Source organism: Belonocnema kinseyi, chromosome 6, assembly GCF_010883055.1.
Source record: "Belonocnema kinseyi isolate 2016_QV_RU_SX_M_011 chromosome 6, B_treatae_v1, whole genome shotgun sequence".
Classification (NCBI taxonomy): Eukaryota; Metazoa; Arthropoda; class Insecta; order Hymenoptera; family Cynipidae; genus Belonocnema; species Belonocnema kinseyi.
Window position 1 is genome coordinate 145,549,031 of NC_046662.1, and position 21,916 is coordinate 145,570,946.

Here is a 21,916-nt window from a genome sequence, read left to right on the forward strand (position 1 = left end):
TCTTAACTTGATCGATATTGTGTAGATTTTCTGCCTTAATGGTTTGGAGGGTTGATCTACTGTCGGTAAGGTACAATCTCTGATGATATAGCAGATAAATTAAAAAAATTTTAAATAATTACTTTTACCATTAACACCTAGCTAAAAATTAGCGTTATTTTCTTGAATTAAGAGTTCTTATTCTGATCCCTCTAATAGCTTAATTGGAAAAGCACCTGACCGGAAATCAGAAGTTTTGTGGTTCGATTCCCAATGGAGCAAAGAAAGAGAAGAACCTTTTTTTCAAGAAATAGAAATAGAAATAGATCAAGAAAGTTTCTTACAATGCGATAGGTATTTAATAAAACCGCCTTCTGAGCTGCTGCCATTACCCTACTGACTACTAAATGTTCAAGATGTTCAGTGCATGCGTGCACATTGCCTGTAGTCGAAATCACAATGGGATGACAAGATTCATGATTCACATTCCTCCATATGGTTTTTACTTCATGCCTTAACTCGCTATACTTTTGGATCTTGGTTGTATAGGTTGACTGCAAATTTCGGTTAAGCGGACAAGCAATGTCGATGATGTAGACTCTTCCACCTTTCTTCTCTCGCATCACGATGTCAGGTCGGATGTAATGATCCGTTTGGATAGTAACATCTCAATATGAGATGTAATATTCGCTTTCTAAAATGGGCATTGGAATGCTGCTATAGAAGGGCATCCATTCTTTTAAGAGTCCTAGGTTTAGGGCAAGTTGTTGATGCATAATGCCCGCTACATCATTATATCTATGTGTATATTCTCTCTGAGCCATTACGCGACAGCCATCAATAATGTGCTCGATGGATTCGTTGGTATCTCCACATAATCGGCACCGGTCAACCACGTCTTGATGTAACACGGGTTTGCGATAATTCCTGGTGCTGACAACCTTGTCCTGTATTGCAATGACGAATCCTTCAGTCTCTGGATACAGAACACCCTTTCTTAGACAAATATTAGATGCCTCACTATCCACTTCATTTTGATCTAACGTGTTGGGGTGAGGCAGGCGGTGAGAAGTTCTTACGGAGTTTGTGTGGAAGGTGTGATTCGAGTGTGAGGGTGGAAGTCTAGGAGGTGAGTACGATTGTGAGGGATAAATTGGGAAAATAAAAATTAATTTACATTGTCGTTGTGGGGCGAGATTTGGCAGTGCTCGGGGATGTTAATGGTGACAAAAGGGTGTCTGCAAGGGATATGAGGGGTAAAATAGGGCAAATAAACCTTAATTTTAGGGCGGTAACCGACAGCACCATTAAAAGACATCTGTTGGCTGCAGTGCGTACTTGGGTATATGGGTAGGTTACAGTTACCGATGGAAGAGCGGGAGGTGAGCAGCGAGAGTACTGGCAGTGCTGGTAGTGAATTAGACAGGGAGGAAATTTCCAGAAAGACTTGACGGCCAGCTGTGCGTGGCCCGGTGTCCAGTGGCGCGTCAGGGGTGGGGGAGAATCGGAGTGAAGGAAGCGATAAGGCAAGGGAGAGAGCGTCCAGTGCTAGCGACAAGGAGGATCGCTTGAAGAGGAAAAGGGAAAGCAAAGAGAGTCTGGAGAAGAGCACGCTAAAGAGTCCCTTTAAAAAAAATCGTACGAACACGTAGGTCACACCCCTCCCCCTAAAAATGGAGGGGCAGGCGGAGAAGGAGGCTCTCGGGGTGCTGATAGGCGAGATCAGAGGGTTGAGGGAGAGAGTAAGGGGAGCTATGGAGCAGATGGAAAGTGTGAGGGAGGATCTGAGGGTAAGAGAAGAGAGATAGTAAAAGGAAGTAAAAGAGATGAGGGGGAAAGTAGGATTGCAGAGGGAGTTGGCCTCGGTAAGGAAGGAAAAAGAGGAGAAAATAAAGGGGATGGAAGAAGATATTAGGGTGTGAAAGAAAAGAGCGGAAAAAAGGCTGGAAAAGGTGGAGGATAGGTCGGGAATGGAAGTAGTTGACAGGGGGGAGGGCGAGGATCAAGATATTTGGGAGAGGGTGGAGATTATGATAGAAGAGAAAGTGGGAGAGCGTAGTGTGGGGGTGGAAGCGCTGCTACATAGAATAGCGTGGGTTAAAGGCAACGTAGGGAAAGTTAGGATGAAGGGGAGAAAGGACAATGAAGTGGCGTTGGTGTAATTAGAGAGCTGAGAAAAAATGCGGGGTAATGCGTAACAAAAATATGATAAGTGACAAGAAGGTTTTCATCGATTAAGATTTGACGAGGAAGAAAAGGGCTTTGCAGAGAATGCTAAATGACAGGGCTAGGAAAGAGAGAAGTGAAGGGAAAGCGGTGAAGGTAGGGTGTCGGAAAATAAAAATAGATGAGAAAAGGTGGGTTTGGGACGAGGAGAAGGAGGCTTGCAAATGAGAGCTGTAAATCCATTGTTTCTTCAGTTTCGACCTTTGGTTGATATAATATATAGTTTCCAGTTTATAAGGTCCAAGAAATGAGTATGTCGATTGAGGATTAGTAGATAATTTACGTTTAAGAATATAAAAAATTTTTTTAATTGGTAAATTTTTATGAAAATTAAATTATTTTAAAAATTACATAATGAGCTGTAGAAGTTAGATAATCTAGAATTTTCAAATCTTAAATTAACAGATTTCGTTTCTTTTTTTGATAAAAAATGATTCAATCGTTAAGCGTTTTTAAAATTTTTTTTCTTGAGCTGGAATTTTAGGATTGGTAAAATCAAAATCATGTCCAGTCTCAATTCTGTGTCTTTCTAGAGCAGTCATATTATATAAATTAAAATTTCGGTTTGTATGTTCCTTAATTCTAAGATGTAGAGGTCTCCCTGTATGTCCAACATAACAACCTTCACAGTTTAAACAATTAAATTTGTAGACCACATTTCTTTTTTGAAAAATGTCTAAACTATCTTTCGGAGAAGTAAACAATTTTGAATTGGATTTGATTAGTCTGAAAATAACTCTAATGTCATTTTGTCGTAAAATAGAAGCAATTTTGTCAGTTATACCAAGGGTATATGGAACTACTGTAAAACCTTTAGAAATGTGAGATTCATGTTTACCCTGTTGATTGTAAATGTTGTTGATCCTAATTTTTATTAATCTGTTAATGATATTTAGGGGGTAGCCATTATCAATTAAAGTTTTACGTACTAGTTGTATATTTTGTGGTCTGAAATTGTATGAGGATAGTTTAATCGCTCTATCTATGAGTGCAAAAATCATTACTTTCTTTTGTGACCAAGAATTGTCGTGTTTTTTACTTCTTGGACCTTCTAAACCGGACACTATATATTTTACCAACCATGGATTTATACCAAAACGGATTCTCTCTGCAACAAGATGGAGGATTCTTCCAGTGGATAAGATTCCACTTTGGACTTCATATATTTTTATTACTAAAAAATTTGTCTTGATTATTATCCAGATTAGCGATTTTAAAAAACCAGAGAATGTTTCTCATCAGATGTAGAAAATGTGGTATTATCCCTCCACACCTAGAAACTCATAGTATTTTCAATAATCTTAGATTCTATGATCCTTTCAATAGAATCAATATAACTAAACTTTCTAAATAAGTCAAAATCAATATTTTAAATACCGAAATAAGGGATATTCAATGTGAAATATTCGATATTAATCAGCAACTCAAATTCCTACATGATAATATTATTAGACTTTTACCTTTTAAAATTTTCAGTGATTTCTTAATTTTTGAAAATGTCAAATATAACAAACTTTTCTTTAAACATAAAACTCACTTAACTAACAAATTCTTCCATCTTAAATTGATAAAAATTTCTGGACAAAAAGTAAATTGTGAGACTCCAGGTTTAAAAACTAAACTAATAATTACATACCTAAAGAAGTAATCCAAATTGTCTCTTTGAGTCCAGGTTTTGTATACAATTCTTTTAACAGGAAACATTTTCCTTCACATGATATCATAGTTTCTATTGAATTTGGAATATGGAACTTACCTTTAGATAAACAGAATAAGTTAAGAATACATTGCTCTCAAACTGTTCTCAACTTCTTAAATTCTCGTTTCTTAAACAAACAAAAATTTAAAAAGAATCTAGATTTCAACCCAGCTATTAAATCTATTAAAGAAAACCCAGATTTAATTTTTCTCAAAGCTGACAAAGGAAATACCACAGTTGCAATGCAAAAATCAGAATACATTGAAAAATGATGTTACTTTTATCAGACCATTCCAAACTCAAAGAAGTTAATTTCGAATATACCGCTACCTCGGAAAAATCTAACAATATTTTAATTAACAGATGGGATCGTAAAGCATATATCTCTTCACAAGTGGCTAAAGGACTTAAAGCAAATGCTGCTGTGATTCCCAGAGCATATGGATTACCAAAAATTCACAAATCCGGAAACCCTCTCAGAATGTCTCCACTATAAAAAGCCCCACCTCCAAATTAGCTAAATTTCTTTCTAACATTTTGAAAGTTATCACAGAAAAATCAGATTTTCGTGTTAAAGACAGTTGGCAATTTGTAAATGACATAAAATCCTTAAAAGTTCCTAATCAACACTTTCTTCTTTCTCTTGATGTGGTAAATTTATTTCCATCTATCCCTATCAATCTCGCTGTACAATGCATCAAAAACAAATGGGACGAAATTGCCCCTTACACCATCATACCAACAGATGAATTCTTAAATGCTATCGAGTTATGTTTAAGATCTACATACTTTAAATTTAACAATAAAAATTTTAAACAAATGGAAGAGGTAGCAATGCGATCTCCGCTCCCACCTGTGGTAGCGGACATCTTCATGAATGCTCTTGAAACTGATTGTTTGTCAAACTTGAATTTTAAAATACCTTTTTATAGAAGATACGTAGATGACATTTTTATGATTATTCCAGATTCTAAATTAGTTCAAGTTTTAGACAACTTTAACTCTTTCGACTCAAACCTTAAATTCATTTATGAAACTGAACAGAATTACACTCTTAATTTTTTAGATCTTTCAATCACTAAAACAAGTAATGAAAAGCTCCTTACTAACTGTTATCAAAAAATTGACATGGTCTGGTAGATATTTACATTTTTTATCCCAACATCCTTGGTCACAAAAGAAAGTAATGATTTTTGCACTCATAGATAGAGCGATTAAACTATCCTCATACAATTTCAGACCACAAAATATTCAACTAGTACGTAAAACTTTAATTGATAATGGCTACCCCCTAAATATCATTAACAGATTAATAAAAATTAGGATCAACAACATTTACAATCAACATGGTAAACATGAATCTCACATTTCTAAAGGTTTCACAGTAGTTCCATATATCTCTGGTATAACTGGCAAAATTGCTTCTATTTTACGACAAAATGACATTAGAGCCATATTCAGACCAATCAAATCCAATTCAAAATTGTTTACTTCTCCGAAAGATGGTTTAGACATTTTTCGAAAAAGAAATGTGGTCTACAAATTTAATTGTTCAAACTGTGAAGGTTGTTATGTTGGACACACAGGCAGACCTCTACATCTTAGACTTAAGGAACATACACGTCGAAATTTTAATTTAGATAATTTGACTACTCTAGAAGGACACAGAATTGAGACTGGACATGATTTTGATTTTACCAATCTTAAAATTCTGTTTAAAGAAAAAAATTTAAAAAAAAACGTTTAACGATTGAATCATTTTTTATCAAAAAAGAAACGAAATCTGTTAATTTAAGATTTGAGAATTCTAAATTATCTAACTTCTACAGCTCATTATGTAATTTTTATAATAATTTAATTTTCATAAAAATTTACCAATTAAAAAAATTTTTTAAATTCTTAAACGTAAATTATCTACTAATCCCCAATCTGCATGCTCATAAAGTCTCTTTTATTTTATTTTCATATTCTCAACCAACTTCAATTCTTAGCGCTTTTTAGAACACATCATTGACTAACACATTTTAGTCGACTTTAGAAACACTAGCTTCAGTTTACCTCACTTCTATTTTTTCGAATCAACGTATCCTACACGCATAACAACTTTTTTCATATACAATACAACTAAATTTTAAAAAATTTCTTTTCTCTATTGCACAGATGTTTTATTGTTGTTCATACTTGCAAAAAAAATCATAAAAATCGATATAACGTCATTTATCTCACAAAATAGAGGATGATCTACTTTTGTTAATATGTTGTGCCCTCTCCAGCTCACTAAAGATAACCTACAAAATTTTCTACATTTTACGTCACTCTTATACGTATTCTCACCAAACTTTATTCAGGTATAACCATTTACTTTTATTATTTTATGTTTGAAATTTTACCTTCTCACTTTATACCACGCTGATAATTAAAATTTTTTCACTCTTTATCTTTATATATTGTTTTATTTATATCTTAAATTTTTGAAAATTTGTGTTCTACAATTAAGTTTTGTGTTTTTTAACAGGCTTGATAAGGGACTATATTTTGTCTGAAACGTTGCCAAGTTTTTTCAAATTAAAACTCGTGTTTTTTATTTCTTGGACCTTCTAAACCGGAAACTATATATTATATACGGGCTGTAAAGATAGAAGGGCTAATAAATAATGTTGTGACTGTGACCGATAAGGATGGGATGGAAAGGATTAAAGAAAGGGTGGAAAACTTACTAGGCCGGGGAGGGGGGGGTATAGTAGTACTGGGGGGAAACTTCAATGCGAGAATTGGAGGGAAAGGGTGTCTGTACTGGGAAGGGGAGGGTTTCGAAAGAAAATCGAAGGATAAGATAATAAATAAAAAGGGGAAGATTCTAAGATACTGGATGGAGGACTGGGAGAGGCTGGCGAAAGGCAGGGCGGGGAACAAGGTTCACTAGGGGAGAGGGTATCATGGACGAGAGAGACGATAGAGAAATATCAGGAGTAGTTAAGCAACATAAACTTTGAGCGGGAGTCGGTGGACGAGATATGGGAGGATCCAAAAGAGAAAGTAAAATGATGAAGAGAAAAGTGATAAAGATGTACAGGAAGCGGAAGGAATCACGAAAAAGGAGGAGTGCTCAGAAATGAGGAAGCAGTTTAGGGTGATATGTAAGAAGAAAGAGCATGAAAAGGAAAAAGATCTGGAAGAGGAGTTGAGAAGTGTTAAGACAGAAGGGGACGTGTGGAAGTTAATTAATAGGTTTAGGAAACGTAGAGTATGGATAAGTGAGAAGATATGGAGCGACGATTGGAGGAAATTTTTTAAGGATTCATTTCAGAGGTCAGATACACGGAAGAGATATGAGGGGATTAGAAGAACGAGGGAGGTAGATGGAGAGGAGCTAAATGATTTCTGTAACATGTTTTATCAGCTTCTTGATTTTATTTCCTTTCTTATATCGAGTTAATCGACCCAATTTGCACTTTACTTTGCTGACATTCATATCTAACCTGATCTTTCATGGTGGATCTCGATCCCTTGCTGGTAAAAAAACTGCATTTGCAGACCTAGTTCTGCGGCCCAACGTTCTAACGGTTGCCACAGCTGCGCATAACATCTCTGTTTATATAGCGTGTCCATTTTCGTCGCTTTTTTGGTTGCTGAACCTTTAATTCTGCCTCTGGTTGCAGAAGGCCATCCACCTCTGGATGATGTGGTGGGGTTTGATTATCAATAGGTTGAAGAACATCAATTGCCCCTGCTTGACCATATGATGCGGATTCCTCTCCCGTAAGTTCATTTCCGTCGTTTTCAACGCCAAATCAAGCTGTTGTTTAATCTCCATTGCTCGGTCTTCTGTGATGTTTAGATTACTCCTAATGTCCTTCACCTTAGCGAAATGATCTCTTAGTGCGACTTTCTGTATATTAGTATACTTTGCTGCAAATTTCGTTCTTAAATTTTATCCCTTTTCCATTTTCGTTTCAAACTTCGCACATTCGTAATCGAGATTCGTAATAGAGATTATTATTTGTTTTTATTAAACTTTACTTAGGTAAACCCGGTTATACATCATAGTCACGGACTAAGTCAAGTGACTGATTAGATTAGAATGTTATAAGTTAATTCAAATAATTTAACACGATGGTTGAAACCTCCTGCGATGATGTTGTAGGTATACAATTACGAGCGGCCACGAGCGTTGGAGCTGATTAAAATTGAAATGTCACAGGCTTATACTGCCCAACATTTCGAAGGCATTTTTGGTTAGAGATGGATTTTTATTTTATCATTTTTGCACGGGGCTGTCCCGGTATATATCATCAGTCACGGACGCATTTTTATAATGCAATCAAGTGATCTGATGAGAGCAGTCTTGCCAGACATATTGGACAAAGTCTGGTTTTACCCAATCATTGACGGACTGGGTTGCAGTCAAGTACACAATAGGGGGATTGACAGCTTAAGGTGGGTTCCGAACCACCAGAACCTCGGTAAAGGTACATTGAAAAATTTCCAGAGTTACCGGCTCAGGGATCGAACCCCGGACCTCTGAGGTGAAGTCCGAGTGTCTCACCAACTGAGCCATCGAGGCTCCGAGACTTTGAGGTGATTATTATTATTATTATTATTATTATTATTATTATTATTTGAGAGTTTTAGGCTCCAGAAGCTACGATAATGGTTCCTTAAAGCAATTAGTTCTGACGCAACCGGAACGTGCACGTCATTCACTCCTTCTCCTTTTATCCTAGAAGGTAAGTAAGAACTGGAAATTTATACACACATGAAGAAAGTTCTTTATGGTATGCAGTAACCTGGCCGAGCCTGTTACAAACGATTGTACGGAGCATGACGAGCTTTAGGAGCAAAACCGACAAAAACGGATGTACAAGTCTGTAAAAAGGATCTCGGATTTTGGACATAAAATAGCTGGTCTTTTTGAAATCAAGGAGATCGGCGAACTCCAACGTTATTTGGGGATGGATTTTACCAAGAGCGAATCCTCATCAATCAGAAGAAGTACATCAAGAACATTCTTCAAAGATTTGGTATGCAAGAGTGCAACTCTCTCACACCTCATATGGAAGTCAGCCTGGAGCTTTTCAAGGGTGGCGAATGTTTGGATTTAGATAGCGAAAAACCTCCTTATCGTGAATTAATTGGATTCCTACTTTACTTGCTAGTGGCGAAAAGAGTACTTAGATATTTGATGGGCTCTGAAGAATATGAAATTCTCTACGGACATGAGGAGAGTACTTTGATGGGCTTCGTAGAAGCAGATGGGGGAGGATCCGTAGACGGCTGGCGTTCGTTCACCGGATATACATTTGTGATTCACAAAGCAGTAATATCCTGGGATTCAAGAAAGCAATGTGCTGTCTCTCTGTCAACAACAGAGGCAGAGTACATGGCCATGAGCGAAGCAACCAAGGAGGCTGTTCATTTTCAACATTATCTCATGGAACTGGGGGTGACAGCTGTCAATTCAACAAAATAGTTTGTTCATAATTGTAGTGCATAAAAATTGGGAACCTATCCGGTTTGAAATACACGATCAAAACACATTGACATACGTCATTATTTAGTTCGAGAAATGGTAGCACCGGGTCAAGTGGTCTTGGAGTAAATGGCATGTGAAAACATGGCAGCTGACGTTCTAACCAAGGCTTTAACCGGGCCTAAGCATGAGCAATGTCTTCGTTTACTGGGACCATCTAAAGTGGAAATTGTTTATCCAGAGTTTGTCTCAAGGGGAAGTGTTGAATTTGTTAATTTAAATACAGTGAACTTCCACTTATGTCCCCGCACGCCTAGTTCCCCTGTCCCTATACGCCCTTTTTTCTCCGTGTGCAGTTCCTTCACCTCCCACCACGGTCCCTATGCGGGCAATACGGCCACGCTCACGAGAGAGGCTGACAAATTCAAAAAGAGGTCCGACGAGCGGGAAGTTTGAACTGAGTAACGTAAAAGTAACTCTTAAATGTCATAATAGTAAAATTTTTTAAGTGTAGAATGTATTTTCTCAGTTATATTCCATTCCTTTGTCGATTGATGACCTTTCACTGTCCTACAATACAATGAACTGTCGGAAATTTGAGGTGAGAGTACCCAATCTGACACACTAACCTCAAATTTGGGATATTTTATTTCGAGACACTGACAGATCTTTAATCGACAACAGAATGGGTCATGGCTGAGAAAATAATTCTACACTTGAATTCGCGTGCAGTTGCAGTGTAGAGCCATGTAGGTACCAAAAGTCTTTCAACCTTCCTGGTGGCTGACATTTCCACCTATCGTAGCATGGTACATTTAAAAATTGAGACCTTTATAACTTACTTGTAATTTTAGATTATTTTATTCAAAAAAAGGTGTCTGCATTCCTATATCAAAGATATCATACGTATATGAACAGTTTTCAACAACTGTGCTAACCTTCCTGACACCTGCACCCATTCGTACATGACCGTGAGGTCATGCTGCAGTACTCAATATGCCGCGAAATATTTAAGTCGGTTTTTGATTCTATTATATCAATTTTTAGTTGAAAAATTGTACTTTTTCAAGTAAATGAACAATTAGTCATGCTAATCAATCGCATGCTAATGGACCGCGACTGCTTCAACTGCGAATGTGCCGAAAAGCATTATTATTGATAGTATATCTTTGTTGATTCAAAATAGACCCGCGCTTTTTCCCACATGCGCAGTTGGAAAATATGCCTACAGTAGGTGTATCGATACAAGGCAGAGACAGCCAATGAACTTTCGTGAGCGTATACGTTTGACGGCGGGGGACATAGTTGGAAGTTTACTGTATTTTTCAACCTTTGTGTTAATTTATCGCGAACGAAGTTTCTTTCGTTCTCACGTCAAAACCTACTGATCGGGTCAGTTGATTTGTTTAATGTTATATTGTTCTTTATACGCAAATACTGTATCTGTTTCTATGCCCTAGTTTCCCTGAACATTGCAAAAAAAACAAATACTGAGTTGGGGGAAAAGTAATTTCCTTTTTTTTCATGTTTTATTCAAAGCGAATTTATTCATATAAATTTCGAACTCTAATCAATGATGTAAGTGCCGTTTTGATCGATGGGTTTTTTTCTTTGACTATCACGACAGCGCTTGATCACATACACTACCGGCCAAAAGTCTGGGTTCACTTAGAAAAATCGTTTTTTTGTTGTATTTATCGTTTTAATGATACCGGAGCTAAAAAAATGTCTCCTTAAAAGGTTGATTATTTCCGAATTTCTGTTTAAAATAAGCCCAGGGTGAAGCCAATTTGTCTAGTTTTTAAGTAGATATTGCAAAATTAGTGTAAATATAAATGTTTTCTTAAATTTTCAATAACTTCCGACATGGTCAACGTCTTTCAATGTTCTTGGGCTCATTTTGAAGCTTTTTTCACCTTATCACAACAGCTTACGAGTATTAATCGTAAAAATGTTTTTTCGAATTGCAAGAACTTTAATTTGTAACAAAAAAGTTGGAAAAATTGAAATATTATTTTTAGTAACAAAAATATTTTTGTAAAATATATGAAACATATAATCATGAATCTTCTATGTAATTTCCTCAAAATATATATTTATTTAACTTTTATTCTGATTTGCCTACAGATAAGATGTTTTCAAATTTATCCAACTTTTTTATTGCAACTTCAAGTTCTTGCAATTCGAAAAGAAATTTTTTACGATTTATACTCGTAAGCTGTTGTGATAAGGTGAAAAAAAAGCTTCAAAATGAGCCCAAGAACATTAAAAAACGTTGACTATTTCGGAAGTTACTGAAAATTTAAGAAAACATTGAAATTTACACTATTTTGCAATATCTACCTAAAAACTAGACAAATAGGCTTCACCCTAGGCCTGGACCTTGCCCCGTCCGACTATCATTTGTTTTTGTCTCTGCATAACTATCTAAATGGTGTAAACTTGGCTCTACAAGAGGCTTGTGAAAATTACTTGGTTCAGTTTTTCGCCCAGAAATCTCATAAGTTCTACAGTGACGGAATTATGATTTTACCAGAAAAATTGCAAAAACTCATCGATCAAAACACAACATACATCAATGATTAGTGTTTGAAATTTATATGAATAAATTCGCTTTGAAAAACATGAAAAAACCCTAAATCACTTTTTTCCCAACCCAATAAAAGACGTGCCCTTATGACAATCATCAACTTTAAATGCGGTTTTCTTGTAAATCGATGTTCACATTTTAAACTCTAAAACTGTCGAAAAATACTTGTCGAAACATACTTAACTGTGATCTACGAGGGTTCCATTTTAGAATATTTTTATCGTTTGATGTCTCAATATCTATTTCACCCCTTATTTTATTTTTAGTAGATATTCAAGAGCAGCAAACTGCTACATATGCCATGCCAGGTAGCTGGTTATTAACCAAATAAAATAGGCTTGGTTTAGGAAAGGGGGCCAACAAGTAAATTAGTTATGAGTCGAAGCTTTACTAATTAAAGTAAAACATAAGTTTATGAAAAATGTATCAGAAATCAGAGGAATTTAAGGTTTTGACATCTATCTCAGGTGAGAAAGAGAAATGATTTACGGCCGACAAACCAGTTATCAAGATAAACCTATTTTACCTGCAAAATTTTGGTTCTGACGCCCATTTTATGTGACAATATACACAGTAACCACGCCTTATTTTATGATGTCCGAAAATATCAATAATTGCGGGCTTGTCGCATACAACTATTGAATTTAAATATTTTACTCGGAAATTAGTTTAATCGCAATAGGGTCCTGCACGTAAAATCAAAGGAACATTAGCGAGATTACCACATAAGAGAGGCGAGGCTAGTTTGCTGGTAAGACGCTGCTTGATATAAAAATTAATATCTTTAATTATAATGGTACTTCCATCAATCTAGCTTACCAGAAACAAAAAAACTTTACCAGAAACATTTTCTCGCAAATTTCAGTTTCATTTTATACTTTACATTATAACAAAGTTCAGCTTACGAAAATAAGAAACCACGACGCGATTTCATCTTGAATGTACCCAAAGATAGTGTCGAGACCAGCCTGCGGTCTGACCAGAATCGGCAAGTTTTCACCTGCAACCAGACCTGCCGTACAATCAGCGCGTCCATAAAGCACGCCAGAGAATTTCCCGCAAATAATGGTATGTATTAGTCGGTGAACATAGAAATTATGCACAGTAGACTCATTTGAAGCTTAAGAGCTTATATGGTTCATCAAATGCGCAATAGAAGGCAGCAATAGTTCACTCGGCAGTCTAACACACCTGTTGGTGTCTAGTATAGGTCTCTTTACGAGATCGTTGCATTGATCCCGCCGTACAGACTAGAGCGTAGTCGATAATTTAGAAATTATATTTCTTATAAATATTAATGTGTTAAATTGCCTTAAATTCTCTGAAGCTTCGTGGTGCAGCTCCCTGTCTGTGTATCAATAATTTCCAATTTGATTCTGCAAACTGAAACCAAAGCCGAATGGCACTAGTGGTAAATCATATGTGACGCAATATATTTAAATCTACCACGTTATAACACATGTCAATATTTTTTATTATATTAATATATTATTAAAGACAGTGGCGAGGACATTAATCACAATTGGGGTGAATTTGACAAGGAAGCGGCAGATACTAATATAAGCACTTATCGATTGGCAGCGTGTAATATGGACTGGGATAATATTCGAGCTGTTGATATTATGACGTCTCTTCATTCTTTTGCACCAAGTGGAGGACTCATTCACTCAGTAACGGTAATGAATACATTTGCTATATTGATGTGGGGCCGTCCATAAATCTCGTTACGCATTTTTCCTTTGTTTAAATAAAGATGAGAATAGAATTTTCCTTAAGTGAGAAAGGATACAACGATATAAACAAACGAAAAATGCTTCACGAGATTCATGAACGGCTCCTATGATGTTGGAGATTTTGAGTACTTTTTTGTTCATAACTTATACGTCTGAATCAGTAACGCGGTAGGTTAACTTGAAGGATCGAGTGAACGATAGGAGTTGCTTTCGACGAATGATTGTTCCTGTATATGTAGAATTCTTCACAGACAGGGCCATTGTGGCAAGTGCTGTTCTGCATCTATATGGAACTCTAGTAGCGCCCAATTGGCGTAAAACTCTTGATGCCGCACAGAGGGAGAAAATCCCATTTTTTTGGCCTACAATCTAAAATACAGATAGTATCCTTTACTGGAATTTAACATCTTATTATATTTTTAAATAAATTTTTAGTTGTTGGAAAAGGTAAATACAAATAGATTCTTATGAATAAAATAAAATTCACAAAATATCTATTATTTACCCTTTGACTACGTCTACCTCGTTCTGTACCTCTGGTCCTTCGAGTCGGACAGGCAAGGTTCTTAAAAATTTATTGATCTTAAGTGGTTTACAAAAAATTATAGATCTTTATCGCCTTTAAAAAATACTTAACACCTATAAAAATCATAGAAAATCTCAGGATTACAATACGAAATCGACCTCGTTCGTGAGTGAACTGTAATTCTCGCGTGCACATTCGAATTGCGTTTGTGTGACTAAAAAAAGCGCTTGGTGCCTGTTCACACTTTTGAGGAACTGTTTCGTCTAGCGACTATGTATTACAGTTGTTTGAGCGGAATGTGCACTTCATTACTTATCCTACCCTAAAAAAGTAAGTTTTGACATCCGGTGATGTTTCAGCTTTGCCTTATATAATTTTGAACGCTTTATAAAAAAATGAGTAGTTACTGTTTTGATATTTTATTCGTCTTGTAACTTTATGGGGCATTGAATCTGAACAACTTCACACTAATTTAACTTTAGGAGGCCTTAACTGGACATATCGAGAGGCCCTACAAAAACGCTGTAAAGGGAGGGAAAAGGAAAAATGCAGGGACGTCCGTTAGCATGCTCGCTATCATTTAAAAAAATTTAAGACAAAATATTTATTATTCTAAAAAAATCCGGGAGAACATAAAACTGGTAAAATCGATAATTGACTAATTATCACATGTCCTTAAAAGTAATAAAAAAGAAATTACTAGAAAGATCGTTTATTAATATTCTGACGTTTCGGCTATCACTACGTGCCTTTTTCAAAGAGTATAAATCCATAATATTTAAAGAGCAACTGTTTCTTAGGTATTAGGTCATGATGTTCTTAGGTATACTTTCTACGATGCCTGTGATTGGCCAGAGCGCCCCACCGTGGGGACTGGTCTGACTTGATTGGCCAATCAAATCTTTTTTCAAAAATCTGGGAGAACGGAAAGCCAAATCGGATTGGTATTATATCCATTGTCCGTATTGATTTTATTAGGGTGTTTTAAGATTTCGATTGCTATTCTATGTTTTCTTGGAAATTTGTTGTGTGTTTTTACAATGTCTGTTGTTTCATCGAATAAAATGTTATGTCCTGTTTCGATATGATGTTCAGCTAGTGCTGATTGCGTGAAATGTTTTATCCCGACTTTACTTTCATGTTCCTTCATACGTTGGCTCATCGCTCTCCCGGTTTCTCCAATATAGACTTTGCCACAAGAACAAGGGATTTTCTATACTCCAGGATCACTGAAAGGTGCCTTTTTATCTTTAGAGTTATTAAGTAGTTGTCCTATTTTCGCAGGTGGTTTAAATATGGTTTGTATGTTGTGTTTGTTGAGAATTCTTCCTATTTGTTCTGGGAGACCTTCAATGCAGGGTGGGGTGGTGGTCATTTTTCTCTCTTTCTTTTGTAGGTTGTGTTGACTTACTTTTTTGGGTGGGGACTGTTCAAACTTGATTGGCCAATCAAGTTTGGCCAGTTTCTACGGTGGGGCGCTCTAGCCAATCACAGGCATCGTAGAGAGTATACCTAAGAACAACATGACCTGGTACCTCAGTTTCAGGTCAGCCCTGAAAATGTGAACTGCAATGTTCACGAAACGTCGGCAAACAATTCGTAGTTTTTTACACAAGTGAAACCCAAAACATCTCTTTTTATCAAAATGAATCATCGTGAAAGCATAAAATCTATTATCAAGGAACTCTACGGGGAGAGAATTCTTACTAAAACCAACATCTATAGTAAGCTCAGGACTTCTCAAGGTAAGCTACTAACATTCTTAGCTGTTTTGAAACGGTGCCGGGACAACAAAATCGTCCCAAAATTCTTACAACTGAAAAATAATTTGGGAACATCTAAATCCAAATCGATTCTGCATAATACAAGTTTGCTTCTCGTGCAAGAAAGAATACAGCATACCAAATTTCTTTTGCACACTACCTCTAAAAAACTATTAAAACTTCACCTTTTTCTATCAAATACCCTCAGATTTGACATTTGGTCCACATTGGACCAAATATCGTTTGGCCAATCCCAACGGATTGAAGAGCTTTCCACCCAAAAACAAAAAACAAAATTTGACAAATTACTTCCAGTAAAGCAAACTCAACTAGCAAATACAGTACAAAACATCTCTGACCACCCTTTCAACAATGAAATGATTTCAGCCTTATCTAAAGGACATAATTTTGCTGTAGCTTCATTGAAAATTCCAAAAGAATAAATAATCAGCAATTTAGAATTCACCATATATACCCTTCCATCCGAAAAAGCGAATGACATACGACATAAGACGGCCACCATCTTACGCCAAGCTCAAGTTCCCTCCTCAAACTTAACAAAGCAGGAAAAACCCACAATTAAAGAACATAATCAAAATAAAGATATTATAATATTACCCGCAGACAAAGGCAACACAACAGTAATAATGAATAAAGAAGACTATAACAACAAAATCATGGACCTTCTAACTGATGATACATACAAAAAACATAAAAAGGACCACAAAAAAACAATGGTCAGCAAAAATAAAACTTTTCTCAAAGACTCTAAACTTAACAGCCAAACTGAATCTAACTTAATACCTACTAATCCCACCTCTGCAAGACATTACGGGCTCCCAAAAATCCACAAAGAGAACATTTCACTCAGACCGATCGTCAGCGCAATGAACTCACCAACATACAACCTAGTACGCTTCCTCCCTGCAAAACTAAATCCTTTTACAGGAAACTCCATTACTCACGTCCAAAACTCATTTGACTTTATTAAAAAGATACAACAGATTCACATTCAACCCCAAGACATCATAGTGAAGTTTACAGAAAACCCACGCATACAAACAGATATCAACATGCCTCCACTCACCATCATCAACAGATACCCACATGCCTCCTCTCACCGTTACCCATCTCAAAAACAATCGGTCATCAACTCCCTTCTATACAGAGCAGTCTCGATAACAGATAAAGATAACTTACAAAAGGAATTACAAAACATTAAAAAAATCCTAATACAGAACGATTACACAAACAATCAAATTGATAAAGCAATAAGAAAACACACTCAAAAAGCAAGTCAACACAACCTACGAAAGAAAGAGAGAGAGGAATGACCACCACCCTACCCTACATCCAACGTGTCACAGAACAGATAGGAAGAATTCTCAACAAACACAACATCCAAACCATATTTTAACCACCTGCGAAAATAGAACAACTACTAAATAACCCTAGAGATAAAAAGGCACCCTTCAGTGATCCAGGAGTATATAAAATCCCTTGTTCTTGTGGTAAAGTCTATATTGGAGAAGCCGGGAGAGCGGCGAGCCAACGTATAAAGGAATATGAAAGTAAAGTCGGATTAAAACATTTCACGCAATCAGCACTAGCTGAACATCGTATCGAAACAGGACATAACATTTTATTTGTTGAAAGAACAGTCATTGCAAAAACACAACAAATTTCTTAGAAAACATAGAGAAGCAATCGAAATCTTAAAACACCCTGATAACATCAATAGAGACAATGGGTATAATACCAATCCGATTTGGCTTTCGGTTCTCCTGGATTTTTTAAAAAAGACTTGATAGGCCAATCAAGTTCGACCAGTCCCCTCGGTAGGGCGCTCTAGCCAATCACAGGCATCGTAGAAAGTATACCTAAGAACATCATGACCTGATACCTCAGTTTCAGGTCAGCGTTGAAGATGTGAACTGCAATGTTCACGAAACGTTGGCAAACAATTAGTAGTTTTTTACACGAGTAAATTCCGAAATATCTCTTTTTATGAAAATGAATCATCGTGAAAACATAAAATCTAATTGTTTCTTACATTTTATTACAGCAAAATTTTTTTATAAAACAAAAGAAATAAAAAACATGTGCTTATTTTTTTGTAAAAAACAAGAATAATCAATTTTGAAGTCAAAAATCATGTCAATAAATAATAGTCGATTTAAAAAAAAATCACTGATGTGTGTCATCAATAAAAATAAAAATATAAAAAATCGTATCATACAAAAGACTAAAAAAATTAAAGAAGCTTTTTTAATGAGAAATTTCATCTTAATTGATGAAAAAAATCTTTATAATGTTTTGGGACAACGACGAACATATGCCAAAGTAGACAAGAGACATACATTAAGGCGGTAAATTCATTAATGCAGAATAAATGCGTCATTTAAAGGAATCTCAAATGAGGAAAGCGCGCTAACGTAACTGGAATTTAACTTGTTGTTTTTTATTTTATATTACTTTAATATATTTTGTTGACATTAATCATTTCTGTCTGTAGGTTAATCGAAATGTATTGAAATTTCCAACTCTACAATCTCTTTTATGAACGTGTCAATTCACTTATTTTTCTTACTCGAAACATTGTAGATTTTATGAATTCATACTCGAATAATATGATTTATTAAAGGAAGTGGATAATTATTTTAAACTAATGTGATTTTAATTTGATCCAAATTCTCTTTCCTGAATTTAATATCACTCAATTTAATGCATCCATAGATTAAACCTCTTATTAGGCCGTCCTTCTGACAATACAAATGATGGAAGTTAAAATTAAGATATCTACCAGACCTTGAAGATTTTTTAAACCAATTGGGAATTAACTTACCTTCAGTTGTTTGTATCATGTGTAAATGAAGGTAATTTATTTAATTATTTTGTTCAAGTTCAAATGCAAAACTGTAGCGTGTTTTCAATACTGCTAAAAGTATTTATGAAATCGCCAATTTTTCCAGTAGGAACAATAGCTAAATTGTCATCCACAACCTTTTATGTAAAATAGGTTTAAAATTAATATTTTCAAAATTCTTGTTTCCACATCTTCTGAAACCAAATTTGAAAGTATAGGAAATAATGGTCAATCAATAGGAAAACCATTCAATTGTTTATAATATTTATTATTAAAAGAGAAAACCATGTTATTGAAAACAGTTGTAGTAGCGACTAAAAATTTATTTTTCGTTACTTTAGTTAGATTTTCATTTTGTATTAGTTTTTTCCAATGCAGTCTAATGCTAGAACTAATTGAATGTTTTTAAACCTTGAAATAATGTCCAATAAAACTAGAATATGTTGAAGGGACTTTAATTTTATTTAAAGTGTCCTGCAAATCCTAGCTACAGTAATATTATGTGTTTTTAATTTAGATGCCATTTGTTCATTTATTATTCTGTTTTTCTCCCATCGGATACAAAATATCATAGATGTTATTATTTCGATTATGGTTTGATGTTAATTGAGTAACTGTTTTTCTGATACTAAGTTTCTGATTTTCATGCTATACATATCGCAAAAGTGTGGGACTGGGAATCGCGTTAAGTGAGTTTCCCCACCCCACCAACAATCTTTCTCCCCTTACGCTGTAACCTCATATCTAATTGCTTTGGAAAATGTAATCTATTCAAAAATGTTAATGTCAAAATTTGACTGTTGAAGAAAAAAGTATCAGAAAACATCAAGAGGTTATTATGTTAAATTTACATACTGAAGCTAAAATCTTTATGGCTTATTACAAGTTTTATTCAGAAAAAAATAAAAAATTTGAAGTCTCTGGACTGTATAGACATGTAAGTATTTCCACATTTTTATTTATCGAGAATAGATGGCAATTCATAAATTGAAACTTATTTATGGAATAAGTCACATTGAATGTCAACATTTTTTGAAAATTCGGTAGTGTGATCGAAGCGAGTAGGAGCAGTCGCGATAAGTGGCAGCGCAATAAGTGGGAGGGCACTGTAAAGATTTTTCCGAGCTAACCACCTGTTTTGCATTCAACTTAATTCTTGCGAACCAAAAAACCTGTTAATCGATCCATCATTCATGAATCCTTGTATAACATGTTTCAAATAATTCGAAAAATTACCTAATTTATTAATCTATTTTACTGTGTTTTCGATTTCAATTTTTAAGCACTTTGAAAATCTACTTTACTTTTTTAAACTTTGAAATTAAATTATGATTTAAATGATACAAATTAACTTTTTCATACAATTTTTTATGTGTGCTGGAACGTAGGCATTGTTCCTAAATTTATTTAAGAACGTACGTTGTCCCTTAAGAATAATCAATCTTCTATGGGTGTTGATTCAATTTCCGACGTGTTTCCTCGTGGTATGAACATATTTTTCCTAGATGCTTTCCAGAACGTTACTGACCTTGTTGATTAATAAGCAGATTTGATAAGAATCAAATCAATCCTTTCTTCGACCGTCAATGTAAATATGAGTAAGCATTTTTGCAGATCTTACGGTCTTCATTAAATTTAAAGGAATAAGAGACGAAATGACTAGAACCTTCGTTTATTAATATTCTAACATTTCGGCTATCACTGCATGCCTTTTTACAGAATCTAAATAAATAATACATAAATAACAGTGGTTCTTATTACATTTTATTACAAATTAAAAAAAAAAAAACAATAGAGGAAATACAAATACATGTGCTTATTTTCTTGTAAAAAACAAGAATTTTTCAATTTTGGAGGCAAACGTCATGTTAATAGTTAAGAGTCAATTTAAAAATAATGATGATGTATGTCATCAATAAAAATAAAAATATACAAAAGCCTAAAAAATTGGAGAGGCTTTTTTAGTGAGAAACTGCATCTTAATTAATGAAAACAAAAAAAAGTTTTATGATGTTTTTGGACAACGACGAAAATATGCCAAAACAGACAGGGGACATACATGCAGGCGGTAAATAAATTAAAACTGAATAAAGCCGTCATTTAAAACATGATTCTTGGATGATTGATGATTCTTTGGATGGTATGCTTTGTTAATTATTGTTTGCGGTATTTTGCGAAACAGCGATTAAAGGAGTTCGGAAATTGGAATTCGCGTTGGATTTTAGTTTGATCCTAAATGAGTTTGGGGTTTAAGTATTGATATGTATGTGAAAGATTTAGATATATTATTATCGGTTGATAAATGTCACGTTTTGTGTCATATTGTCTTTGACTAGCAGTCTTGCGCGCGCCTATTTATCTTTTTATGAAAAAGAATAAAACAAAAGCCTATCTTTTCTATGATATACATTTTTAATTAATGTTACAAAATATCAGTATAAGATAATAGAAAGATCCAAGGGATGAGTTCTGTACCTGAAACTGTAATTAATTTTTGATAATAGGATTTTAACAAATTTTATATTTTTTGGTAGAAAATTAAATTGAACTATTTTATTTCAAATGAGCGTTTTTTTATTGAAAATTAATTTACACCTAATATTCATGAATAGCATTTATTAAAATTGTGTAACTCAGGTTGATGATAATCATATTCTTTAAATAATGAACTTTGCACTTTTAAGCCACAATTCTTATTAATCAATTTAGCAAAATTTTTGCACGCGCATTAAAATAATCAATTTTCTTATAGTTAGAAAACACACGTAATAAGCTTGTTGACACTTGGTAAACTCTTCCCTGGAAAATCTCAGTCAAGTCTCCCGTTTAAAATCTTTGTTTAAAATTGAACTAATAATTATTATATTTCAAATTACAATCAAATTAAAGGATTTATTTATTTAAAATAACACTTTAAACCAATAAATACTTGAAAACTTATCATGTGGCGTAAAGGTGTTATGACCAGTGATCCCAGATCTGAAACGAGATGCGGTCCAATACTATGACAGGGCTATATCCGTGTGAATATAGTAGGAGACGCTGTAAATGACTGAGTTGCGCG

At 34.8% G+C, this 21,916-nt stretch overlaps 1 protein-coding gene across 5 annotated transcripts in view; it reads left to right on the forward strand.

Moving 5' to 3' along the window:
• Positions 1–21,916, forward strand: part of LOC117174319 (ESF1 homolog) — a 247,024-nt gene that overhangs the window by 64,150 nt on the left and 160,958 nt on the right. For all 5 annotated transcript variants that reach the window (XM_033363327.1, XM_033363328.1, XM_033363330.1 and 2 more), the window contains one exon: positions 13,462–13,640. In XM_033363327.1, the coding sequence (XP_033219218.1) occupies positions 13,462–13,640 (179 nt within the window). The remainder of the gene's footprint in view (positions 1–13,461; positions 13,641–21,916) is intronic.